The sequence below is a fragment of the Tenrec ecaudatus genome, chromosome 13, assembly GCF_050624435.1.
Source record: "Tenrec ecaudatus isolate mTenEca1 chromosome 13, mTenEca1.hap1, whole genome shotgun sequence".
Lineage (NCBI taxonomy): Eukaryota > Metazoa > Chordata > Mammalia > Afrosoricida > Tenrecidae > Tenrec > Tenrec ecaudatus.
This window is the reverse complement of record NC_134542.1, coordinates 8,268,613-8,281,558: the sequence shown is the minus strand read 5'-3', so window position 1 is coordinate 8,281,558 and position 12,946 is coordinate 8,268,613. Positions and strand designations below refer to the sequence as shown.

General features: G+C 44.2%; 1 protein-coding gene across 8 annotated transcripts in view; it reads left to right on the top strand.

Moving 5' to 3' along the window:
* SP100 (SP100 nuclear antigen) overlaps positions 1–12,946 on the top strand; it is a 91,508-nt gene that overhangs the window by 53,951 nt on the left and 24,611 nt on the right. For 7 of the 8 annotated variants that reach the window (XM_075529044.1, XM_075529045.1, XM_075529047.1 and 4 more), the window contains 4 exons: positions 3,039–3,131; positions 4,460–4,513; positions 5,136–5,219; positions 9,837–9,890. In XM_075529044.1, the coding sequence (XP_075385159.1) occupies positions 3,039–3,131; positions 4,460–4,513; positions 5,136–5,219; positions 9,837–9,890 (285 nt within the window). The remainder of the gene's footprint in view (positions 1–3,038; positions 3,132–4,459; positions 4,514–5,135; positions 5,220–9,836; positions 9,891–12,946) is intronic. The other variant, XM_075529046.1, reaches the window with a different exon arrangement.

The window sequence follows — 12,946 nt, the reverse complement described above, 5'->3', positions numbered from 1 at the left end:
TAATTTTAAATCATATTGACAAATGAAAAGAAAATCAGAAACCATACATAAACAGCAAACAAAAATCCAGAAAATGAACATGGAAAATTCAGCAATAGATTTCTCATTGGAAGGGCAAAGAAACAGAATTAAATCAAATGCAAGACAGAATCACATAAACAGAAAGCAAATCCATATCAAATTAATAGATAAGAATCTGTTTAGAAACAATCCAGGAAAAAAAGAATGAAAAAAGCCTTAAAATGTATATGAGGCACATTAAAGAGTAATAAGTTAACATGTAACTGAGAAAAAATATATATACAGAGAACTTTGTCAATGATTGTTGACAATAAACATTCCTAATATCAAAATCAAGAAGTTATCCAATCAAGAAGTTCAATGAATTCCAAACAAGATAGACCTCCCCCCAAATAAAATCACCCAGACATAAAAAAATCAAACTTCCCATAACCAAACACACCCAAAAAAGAATCCTGAGAGCAGCAGAGAGAAAAACAAAATACTATCTGCAAATTGGAACCAATGAGACATGGCTCTGATCTCTCAGCAGGTAAAAGGGCAATAGGATGACATATATAAAACTCTCAAAGAAAAAAATGTTATATATATATATATCCTGCAAAATTATTCTTCATAGACAATGGCAAACAGAATTTCCAGAGAAGCAGATTTAAGGGAATTGGTTAAACCAGAGCAACCTTACAAGAAAGGCTGGGGTGAGTTCCTCAGAGAGAGGAGAAACAACAGTGTCGGCCTGAGATGAAGACACAGGACACCGTCACCCAGAAGCCATCCCATCTAAAGAATTTTCCAAAATGAAATAAACCTTTAAGGCTGAAAATAAGGAGCTGGCAACATCAATCTGTCAATAAAGCAAAGCCTCTACAGGAAAAAGAGGGACTAGAACACCTAGGGGGAGTTGACAAAGCTACAGCTAGATCTCAACAACCCAATCAATCAATCAATCAGTCAATCAATCAATCAACGTTCACACAGAGCACTCCACCCAACAGCAGCACTGTCTACATTATTCTCCAGTGCACATGGGTCACTCTACAAAATGAATCATCCGTTAGACCATAAAGGAAGCCCCCAGTAACATTTTAAAACGTCAAAATTGTATAAAGTATCTTTACGGATCACAATGCTACAAAATGAGAAATCAATAATAGGAATAGTAACAAGGGGGGGAAATCAAATACATGGAAACTGCTTTTAAACAATCTAGAATCAAATGGGAATGAATGCACAGCATACCAAAATGCTTGGGATACAGAAAGAGCAATGCTCACAGGTCAACTTACAGAGGTAAACACACACATTAAAAATAAAATTAGAGCTGATCCCAAGAGACGTTCTGGAATTTCAGAGGCAATAGGTGCCTGGAGATGATGAGTTTTCTGGATCAGCAGGGAGCCGCCTCCCAGGCGTGACTCATCTCATTCCATGGGGCTGACTGGATTTGTGCTTCCCGGAATCATTTACACATTGGGAATGAGTTTTGTATCCCCACTTCCTTCCTTACCAACTCTCTCCTTAGCCGACAACAGTTCACATCAACGACATCAGTAAAAGCTCTCCTCAAAAAAAAGAAAAAAAAAACCTAACACCCTGATATAACAACTCAAGCAACCAGAAAAAGAATCACCAGGAAATAATAAAGATTACAGCAGAAATCAATGAAATAGGAAAACAAGAAAAAAAAGATTAACAAGACTAGACTTTGAATCTTTGCAAAGATTAATAAAATCAACAAACCACTGGCAAATTTTACAAAAGAAAATAAGATGCAAAGAACATGAAGGAAAAACAAAATGGGCAGTGTTACAACAGAACAAACTGAAATGAAAAGTATCATAAAAGGAGACTTCAAAGAGCTATATTCCAACAAAATTTAAAACCGAAAAGAAATGGACACGTTTCTATAAACATGCCACTTACCTAAACTAACACCAACTGAGCTCATTGGAGCAGATCCATCAGGACAGCAACAGCAATAGAACAAGTCTGGAAAGGATTTTATACCTCCCAACAATAACACAATGGCTCCTAGCCTAGATAGCTTCTCTCGAGAATTCTACCAAACAATCAGAGAAGAGCTGACACCAATTCTACTCAGAGGAAAGTCTAAAATACACCTGAACTCATTCTACGCGACGCAAACAGAACCCTGAGAGCAAAGCCAGGCAGAGACACCACTAAAAAAGGAAAAATGTAGACCAATATCCTTCATGAACATAGATATAAAAATTCCCCACAAAATCCTTGATAATAGGATCCAGCATCATATGGAAAATAAAAATAATACATCATGACCAAGTGGAATTCATATCAGATGCTCAAAGATGTTTGGGCATTAGCAAACCCATCAACATATCCACTACGTAAATAAAACAGGGGGAAAGAATCACGCCTTCTCAATCAATGCAAATAAATTTGATAAAATCCAACAACTATTCCAATAAAGACTTCGAATAGAAGAGAAATGCCTCTGCATAATTAACGACAAAGAAACAAAACCGAAAGGTCTCTATTACTCTCAATAGAGACTATTAGAAAGGATTCCCTTTGCAAATGGGAACCAAAGATGCCTTTTATCCCCACTCTCAATCAGCTTTGTCTTGGAACTCCTTGCCAATGCAATAAGGCAAGAAAGAGAAAGAAACGGCATTCCAAATTGGCACGGGAGAAGCAAACCTACGCTTATTCGGTGCACAGGAAAACCCGGAGACTCATCAGGAAAGCAAATGTGTATACATGTTTACATGGAAAACCTACTTGCTCTGTTAACTTTCTCCGCCACCACAATAAAATGTCCTATGACCAAGAGGGAGAGAGAGAGATAGAGATAGAGATAGAGATAGAGATAGAGATAGAGATAGAGATAGATAGAGATATCTTTCACCCACTTTTCTGCTGTCCGTCCCCCAGGGAGGGGGTTATACGTAGATTTTTTTTCTTCGCAGAATTCCCTTCTGTCTTGGCTCCACTGTCATACACTGAGACCCCCAGGTGACATTTGTTCCTTTCTGCAGTGGCAAGACACAGAAACGCTTCAGGATCCAGCGAGGAGGACCAGCACCCCGGAACCTCGCACGCAGCGCTGGGAAGGTTGCCTGCAAAGGAGGGTAAGTCCTGGCACCAAGATGTGAGGGTCTTCTCCTGAGCACATCCACAGACAGGGAGCCAGTTAACCCTGGAAACCCCTAGTCTGCACCCACCCCTGGTAACCATATCAGCAAAGGCAAAGAAATACCTAATTCTGCAGTCAGGATTCACCCGATGAATGTCGTGTCCGTCACTGCATGGTAGAACTGCAATTGTGAGAATGGCCCAGGACCGGGCCATGTTGCCTTCTGCTGTGCGTAAAGTCGGAACCAATGTATGGCACGCAGTAACAGCAACAATTGTAAAACTACTGAAGGCAGAGTATCGGATTGATGCACCGACTTCCAGCCCTGCCCACAATGTTTTGAAGGGAACAGAGAAAGTGGGGTTCACAGGCTAAAAACTTGCTCAAAAAATAAAATGCCCTGGTCATTACCCTCTGATCATTGAGAGAAAGAAGGGTTCCAGGTTCTCACCCTCCAACTCAATGTATAGCTGAATCCTTGACCGGGAATCCGAGTGTCTACTTTGGGCCCCTTTAACCCACGCACAGCAAAAAAAGGTCTTTTTCAATTCAATGTTTTTCCATTCAATTCAATTGACATGACATTGTGACTCCAGTGCCATTCTGAAATATCTTTATGCGGGCCCCTATCGTCTTGACATTAAAACGTTGGCCCTGTTTCACAAATAAAGAAACTTTAGCCTGTGACCTTCTAAGGGTCATTTCCCACGTCCCACAGGGGACATTCCAGGAAGAGGCGAGACTGACAGTCTGGCCTCTTAGCAAAGATTCACAAGCCTTTATCTGAAGCCTTTGAGGGCAGCTCTGTCCCAGGATTCCAAACGGTTTAATGTGAGTTCTGCCATATGCGTGACAGAGCACTCCGCAGAGTCTGGGTGAGAATCCCGATTTCAGATCTGGAATGCCAGTGAGTGTTTCTGCGGCAACTTATGTGAGTTTTCACACAAAATACAAAAAGCTCACTGCCAAATCCATGAGTAACAAATTGTGTGTGTGTGTGTGTGTGTGTGTGTTGTAAGGAGCCCTGGTGGAACAGTGGTTACAAATTAGACTGCCATCCACAAGGGCAGCAGTTGGAAACCACCAGCTACTCCATGGGAGAAAGACAGGCCTTTCTACTCCTGTAAAGAACTATAGTCTCAGAACTCACTGGCAAAGTTCTCCCTGTCCTATAAGGTTGCTGTGAGTCAGCATTGAATATGTGAAATGAGTTTGATTTGGGTATATGTATTTATACACACATATATATGTGAGTTTTTCAGAAATTCTCTAATTTTGTAATTGGACCTCAGAGATGCTAAGTTTGGGTTCTGTGCTTTCTAGGTTCTGTGCATATTAGAAACGCACCTCCTGCAGGCAAACGCTTAAGAATAAAAGGTAAGAGCAATTAAAAAGTCTTGTAAAAATAAATGCCTTGTTTTGGCTACAAAAGCTCTATTCAAATATTTTATATCCTTTAAAGTAAAAAATCTATGTGTGGCATGTTAGGTGGTTCACATTATAAATATTGAATTAGCGGGGTTAGGCCAAAATGTTGACAGGCAGAGAAGCAGTGTAAGATCACTTCCCATGCACACACACGGGGTGAAGTAGTTCCTGGGGTGAGGAGGGCGGTTGCTCCCCCTGGTCATGAGGGCCCCGCACTGATAGAGGCTCCAATATCTCTACAATGCCGTTCCCACGGTCCATCCCTCTGGGCGAGGAGGAGCAGAAGACGCGTGTGCAAACAAGGAGACAGTGACATGGGTTAGGGAGTCGGGGAGGCTGAAGGGGTGCCCCACCATGGTGCAGTTGGCCGTTGGGTGACTGTCCCAGCCCCAGCCCTGGAGCAACCTCAACCTCCAGGACAGACAAAGCGGAAGGGTGGCCTATTTGTGGGACCCTTCCTACTCCTCTTATTTCCCCCCTTTACTCAGTATTTTCTTTTTGAAGAATTTTCTGCCAGATCGGCTCCTAAAACACAGGTGAAACCAATAAGGAATTTGGTCTCCATCTGCAGGTCTGATCAATGAGGACTGGACAGAATTGAGTGATAGAGAGGAGTCGCCAGAAGCCTCAGGCTCGGTCCCAAGAAATGGGTCAGGTAACGAAGATTAGGATGCCAAGCCCCGGCCAGCGGGATCTCAGGAGTCTGGATTCAAAGCTCCTGCTTCTAAACGCATTCTGTTCTGAGAACGCAGGGCGGTGGTGCACCGTGTCTAGCTAATCCTGGCTGTGCTTCTCCACAGAGACCTTCCTTTGTCCTCTCAGGAAATGGGTGAAGGCAGGAGGGTACTATATACTCATGCTTGGCAGGATGAGTTCTGTTAGTTAAATGCATGCAATTACACAGATGTGTTGCCATTGTGGACATAATAAATAGCAAAAGGTGGTATCTTTCTTAATACCTACCGCCATGTCTATGAGTCCTAAGAACCTATCATTGTTAGCTGCCCTTGATTCAGCCCCTGACTCATGGTGACCCGCTGGGCTACAGAGCAAAACAACTCTATCTGATAGCCATGGCTGTAACTCTGACAGAAGCAGGCCTTTCCTTCCATGGAGCCACTGGATGGGTTTGAACTCACAACCTTTAGGTTGGCAGTCTATGGCAGACTATTTGTGTCACCTTAGATTTCTATAACTATATACTAATTGATGTTAATGGCATGTGATCAAAACATTGTAAAAAAACAAAAGATAACTATTCTTGCTTTGTAAATAGAGACAAATAAAAGCTTTAAAGCAAACCTGAAACTCTAATATACAGTTGACCCTTGGACAACGTGAGTCTGAACTTCCCAGGCTCACTTCTAGAAGGAATTTTTTGTTTTAACAACACAGGATGCTAATCATCTCTGGATGCTAACCACCTCTCCCTGAATGTTGGATTGTTGGGCAAGAAGCGACCTCTCACAGTTAATTGTGTTTGGCGTAATAACCATAAACCTCGAGCGATACCATGGCACCCAGACAGCATGTTTCCAACAAGCATGCCATTACCAAAAAAGTGGGGTGGGGAGCAACATGGACCAAATGGGTCATTGACTACAGCAATGCGTTTTCCTAGTGAAGTACCCCTGCTACTGAAGTAGCCCCTGAACCTTACACAGATTGCAAGTGGCCTCTCTTCAGGAACTTCACCCTCTCCCTTGGCTTCAATCACCATCCACAACCTAAGGATACCCAAACACACTTCTCCAGCCCAACCCTGTTTTCTAAACTCATTATTAATCTGAGGGTCAGAATACATCTTTCCTCCGTCCAAAGTCTTGAAGACCACCTGCACTTGACTGTCTATCAATACCTCCAAACGCCCAACCCCACGTTTCCAAACCCTGAGCACATCCTCTCCTTCAAAACTAGCATTTGCTACTCTATATTCTCCATCTCTGACCATATCGCTGTTGGGTAGTGTTGTTGATTCCAACTCATTGCAAGACAGCTGGGAGTAGAAGTGGTCCCATAGAGTCTACTCGGCTGTGATCCTTAAAGAAGGAGGCTACTACATATTTCTCCTGAGGACCCACTCGGTAGGTGCAAACCCCCATGTTTGGGTTTGCAGCCAACCTCTTAACTGTCGCACCACCAAACCTCCTGATCTCTCAGAATTGTTCCATTTTCTCCAGTTGAAAAAAATTGTAGGTGTGGTATATAAGGCAGCCCTCTCCTCAACCTACATTCCCCATCCCCATCTCTCTCCCAACTCTGTTCATTCTCCCTTTTTTATATCGTTCTCCTTATGTTTTTATATAATATTCCAAACTGTATTTCTCTCCATCTTCAATGGCATCCCTCTAATCCAGATCTCCATCACATCTCGCTTGAACTGGAGCAACAGCTTCCTGTTTGGCCTCCTCATGCTAATCGTGCCTGTGCTGTTCTGTGGCCCCCAGACCACCTTCCCCAGGGTCCCTGTCTCCTTCTCCAGCTTCCACATTGTTCCAACTCACTCGCTCAATGGTCAGATCTACGAAACCTCTCTGAAATCTTACTTAAATCCACTGGATGTAGACCTTACCCCAGTCTTTCCCTTCTATCTGGGCCTCGTGTATTGGCTCTCTTCCTCCCTAATCTTCCTCCCTAACTCTTGCTTCCATGATACTATCTCCGGAAGATGGTGCCTCATTTCCAAATTTGGCTAGTTCTTCCTGCCTGCTGACCCCGAAACATCCATTACAGTCCTGACCATCTTCATAGTGTAATATAGTTGCTCTTTTATATTCTCATATGCCCACTCGTTTATATGCAGATTCCTTGGTTGGCCATTAGACTGACAACCACCAACACCCCAACCATCTGTCAGCACCCTCTCGGAACCTGGTACTGGTCGGGCTTGGTGAATGTTTGGCAGAGTTTCTGAAAGCAGATGACAAGTCCTTTCTTCCAGAGTCCCTCTAGATAAGCTGGAGCTTCTAGCCTTTCAGCCAAATGTGTTAACTGTTTGCACCACCTAGGGACTCCACAGAGTAGACACCTGGCCGCTAATCAACAGATTGGACGTTTGAGTTCAATTACAGGCACTTCTAAGCAAAGAGGTCACTTTAAGGTCTAAGGTGCACCTGGCCCAAGCTATTGTATGTATGAAAAAGCTGGGCAATTAATGAGGAAGATAAAAGAATAATCAATGCCTTTGAGTGACCAAGTTGGTGAGGAAGATTGACCAGTCCATGGACTGCCAGAGAAACAAACAAGTCTTTCTTGAAAGAGGTGCTTCTAGAATGTTCCTTAGAAGCGAGGATGGCAAGACATCGTCCTGTGTACTTTGGGCATGTCATTAGGAAGGGCCAACCCCTGAAGAAGAACTTCAGGCTTGGTGAAGTAGAGGGAATCAACAAGCTGGATTAATATGGGCTCAGGCATGGGAAGGCTTATGAGGACGGTGCGGGACAGTGCGTTTTCTTCTGTGACGCAGAGTTGCTGGGTGGAAAGTGGCTCAACCTGGTCTACTTCCCAAAAATCAGCTATTGAAAAACGTACATGGGACGATTCTACTCTGACACCCCCGGAATCACCATTAGTCAGGATCAACTCCAGGCCCATTTGTTTTCTTCTCTATGCGTATCATTTATGCTATATGTAGGGGCACATCTGTATTACATGTATGTCTGTATGCACATGTGTGGTTATAGCCTTAGATATGAGGAGGCTTCCAAAAGTTCATGAGAAAATTCCATTATCTTTTCATTCCAATTTTTTACATCAGATTTTTAAGCCTCCTCATATGTCATAAATAATAATTCTCTAGCAGCGGTTTTTAGCCTGTGGGTTGCGATCCCTTTGGGGTCAGACGACCCTTTCACAGGGGTCGCCAGTTTCATAACAGTAGCAAAATTATAGTGATGAAGTAGCAACGAAAATAATGTTATGGTTGGGGGGAGTCACCACAACATGAGGAACTGTAAGAAAGGGTGGCGGCGTGAGGAAGGCTGAGAACCAGTGCTCTAAAGGAATAACATCAAATAAAAGGAAATGCCAAATTCAGGGACACCATTCATGCCATCAGTACATGAAGGGGAGAAGCAAATAAGGTAAAAGGATAAAAACCAAGATACACACTTTGGGAAAAGAGACCAGGATAAAAGAGGGAAACGATGGAGATTGCATAGAAGGGCCAGAGAGACTGAGGACAAACAAAAGTGGGAGATTTCGGAAGCAGAGCCATCTCTTGAGGTAGGTGCTGAGGGGGGAGCGGGGGAGAAGGCTTATGGGGAGGGATGAGTGAGTGAAAATTCTTCACAAATTGCAATTTGGGAGCAGAGCTACCAGGACCTGCAATGGAGCGCTCCTGTGTCTTGTGGTCCTCAACAAGTGTGCCTGGACGCGCTGGGTCTCAGAGCAAAGTCCCTGGCAGATTGGATAAGGCTCTCCAGGGGCTGGGGGAAGGGCTGGATCAGAAGGTACCACCAACCCAAGTCGGGCAGTGCCAGTCCAAGGAGAACATTGGTAGACCCTGGCTGATCACAAGGGCCCGGGCGTCGGGGTGCCACAAACCTCAATCAGAGTTCCCATTTCTTGATGCATTTGACTGTAAGGACATGTGATGGGAAATGAGGACCAGCCTGTCCTGGCATCTCGTTTGCTGCATTTGCTTGACCTAACCCTTTAGGGAACTGCAAGTGGTCATGATAGAGCCACGTTAGCAGGATGGGCCCTGTGGGTTTCGTATAGAGGATGCTATGGGAAATGGCAACATCTTGTTTACTAGACTAGCATGTTGACACTAAAGTGTTGGGTTTACATACTTGGGTTTCCACACTCATCCATGGAACAAAGGAAGCTCAAGGTGGCTCTGTTGGAAGATAACGCATCACTTGATCACAACCTTGAAAAATCCTCAGTAACCAAAGGGTCCCGCTGCTCATCAGAGATAAGATGTCAGATCAGCTGTTTTGAAACCAGCGTGTAGTTCTAAAGGACTGTCTCCCTTTGTTACCGACTTATGTAGTGATCGCCACACGCTTCGTCAATAAGCTCTTCATTACTCTTCACACACACACAACCCAAAGTGATCGAACATGGATAGGATGCCTGTTTCATAAATGAGGAGCCCTGAGCTGCCAATTCAGTGCCTGTCTGGTTGCTTGAGAATGAAGAAACAGAAGTGGTTCTCAAGACAGCACCACAAGGTCAAATCTTCTGCTCTGTGAACTAGCGTATGTCTATCAACTTCGGTGTGGAAATGACAGTCCCCTCACGTCCACTTGTTGTTCTTTTCCAGCCACCGTGGAGAGTAGAGCGAGTTCCATAATGGGGAGTCACACAAAGAAGAGAAGTAAGGAGTGATACTTGACTTTTGCTTCCTCTGACATTCCAAATAGACAAATGTGAACACGACAGCTTCGTTATCATTGGTTTCTAGACCTTCGTGAGTCGGGGCGGCGGGGGGAGTGGATACTTTCTAAAGCAGCTGTTTCTTTTCCTCAAAACACTCGTATATTTATGTGACATTTTGCTGCGCTTTGAAATAGATGGTACTTATAAGCACTCATATCTATCTTTCCAGATTTTTCCCTGCATGTACTAGCATATGTAAAAAATACATTTTCATGTGACTACACGCACCTTCCCTTTTCCTATTTTAAAAAAAATTAATAGAACCTGGATCTGAGTCTTGGTGCCGTAGTGCCTATGAGTTGACCTGCTAACCTCAAGGTCAGCAGTTCAAAATCATTAGCCACTCCACCAGAGAAAGACAAGACTTTCTACTCCCATAAAGAGATCGTCTCAGAAACCCACCGAGGCAGTTCTACCCTGTCCTATGGGGTAGAATGGACTTGATGGCAGTGTGTTTGGTTTTGGATTTACCACTAATAAATCATTAACAAGAAAACATTGATGATTTTTCATTGAAAAAGTCTTATTTCCATGCTGTCTCAACGTGTACTGTTCTCATATGTTGTGTGGTCGGGAGCTTTGACGTGTGTGCTTCCGCGCTGTCTCTTAGCCCTGAGCGCGACTTCAGTGTTCTCAGCTGTGCTCACTGTCTTTCTGGCTGTGCCCAGTGTGCATCGATGTGTGTGTTCCATCTTGTCCCACGTGTGCCCTTTATTGTTCCAGATGTGGTTTTCCCTTGGGTCTTTGATGGGCTCTTACATCCTAGAGAACACCTCTCTCAGGTGATGAATCTGCCTTGCCTTTCCGCTCTGCTTCTGGAATTTCATCCTGGATTTACAAAGGGTGCTTCTGCCTGAATAGGCTTTATTAAAAAATATTGTCGCATGTTTGATTCTAGAATGCTTGAGGATCTGATAACAGTTGACGTTTGGGGAAATAGTCCAGGTGGGTCTTTCATTGTTTGGTTTACACCTGAGATGGAGTCACCACTGGAACCACAAAGTCCCTTGCCGTGAACTTAGCAACCGAAGGGGCCATGCAGGAAAGGAAGAAGAATTCAGCAGTCATCAACCACCTGATGACACGGTGGCTTCGGGTTTTAGAATCAGCTCAACAGGACACCCCTCCCCCTCCCGCCAGACCCCTCTCCAACGCCATTGGAACTTTGATTCCAAAGGGCTGAATTTGCTAATTATTTGGGGAAGAATGGATTTTCCCCAGTTTTTCATGTCTTATGTAGTGTTCCTCCACTACATTTTAGAAGTTCTTACACTTTTTGTTATGTTTACTCTTAGACATGGTATATGTCTGCTACTAAGAATGGCATCTTTTCTTCCCTTCAATTCCTAATGGCCGAAGCTGATTTAAATTAGACCAGGTTTTCTCAGAATTCCACCTGGGGAGTGTGCGCAGCAAAGGGCTTGCCCACTCTCGAAGGTTCTGAGAGCCTTTGTTGCCATCTCAAATGTAAACTGTGTGTCGCAGGTGCTATAAATGTGCAAACAGGCTCTGCCTCTAAGGACAAGATCTTAGACTCATTAGGTGTGTCAAAGAAACAAGTGCCGAGAACCTTCTCCTGACCAAAGGCTAGATATTTCGCCTAGTCGTGCCGGTGGCCTTTAGATCAATGTGTCTGATCAAAGCAACTCCACTCAGTCTTTGAATCCAGCCCAGAGGTGACCGAGGTCAAATTGGGATGAATCAGAGCAAAAGTACGTCTAAATTGATGAGAGACACACTTCAAGGTAGGGATGAGCACGCAAAGCCAAGCCAAGCCAAAAGTTTCCTTCTTCCTGGAATGCCCATGAGGGACGCCAGCCCATCCGGACACATGAGGCCAGCTTCTACACAGACTCTGTCCATTTCCTCTTTCTCAGTATTCTATATGGGTAACGTGGGCAGTGAGGGACTGCTGAACCTCCAGGGCAGTGGTTCTCAACCTTCCTAATGCTGCAACCCTTTAATACAGTTCCTCATGTGGTGGTGAGCCCCCAACCATAAAATTATGTTCATTGATACTTCATAACTGTCATTTTGCTACTGTTATGAATCGGGCAACCCCTGTGAAAGGGTCGTGACCCACAGGTTGAGAACCGCTGCTTTCGGGTTTTATGAACTTCTAATACAATCTCAATTGTAATGTGCATCCTAAGTGATATTAACAGATAATCATGTTCTACATGTAAGAGTAAATTCTTAGACATCATTCTGATGGTTCTTACATGTAAGCATGCATTCACCTTTCCTGAAAATGTTGATTATTCAATCTCCCCACGGGCAGACTTAGCCTCTGTGGCACCACCTGCATGTTTATCGAAGCTCTTCTTTCCCAAGAGGACAGGAGAAGCCATTCTCTGTGCCTTGATAACTTTCCCCACAGGTGTGGGTTTGAAAAATTGACGGTACTTGTAGGCAACCTGGAAAAAATCGGCATATCTCAGATTCATCATCACAGCCTCGGGAACCAGACATGGGATCACTCTCCGTTGGAATCAGCTCAACGACTGTGGGCTTCATCACTTTATTACCTGTGTTCATGTCAACAAAGCAAGTACGAAGGATCCTCTTCTGATTTAACCTGGATGCAGCCCCTAGTGATTCTAGTTTTCCCCAATAGGCTAGTCTACCTGATTGCAGGAGCGCTTACTGCCCCTGGTGTCCTCTGTTCACTCACCTGGACCGTGCATGGATTACCTGAGAAAGATGAACGTGAAGCCTTTGGTGTTCCCAAACGTGCATCTGGGGAGCACCAAAGATGGTGGGTGAAAACCAGCATCGCGGCCAGGACTTGGTCATCATCCACCTTTCTCTATCCAGTATCCAGAAGGGCACGTGGCTCGGGTTGTTGTTATTAGTTGGCGTCAAGTCAGTGACCGGAAGTGCAACATGGTGGCCTGGTGGCCCTGTTCCCACGCACGTCCGTTGTTGAGGCCACTGTCGTTTGGGTGCCTTCCAGCCTAGGCCCCTCGTCTTCTAAGTTATATCAGATCATAT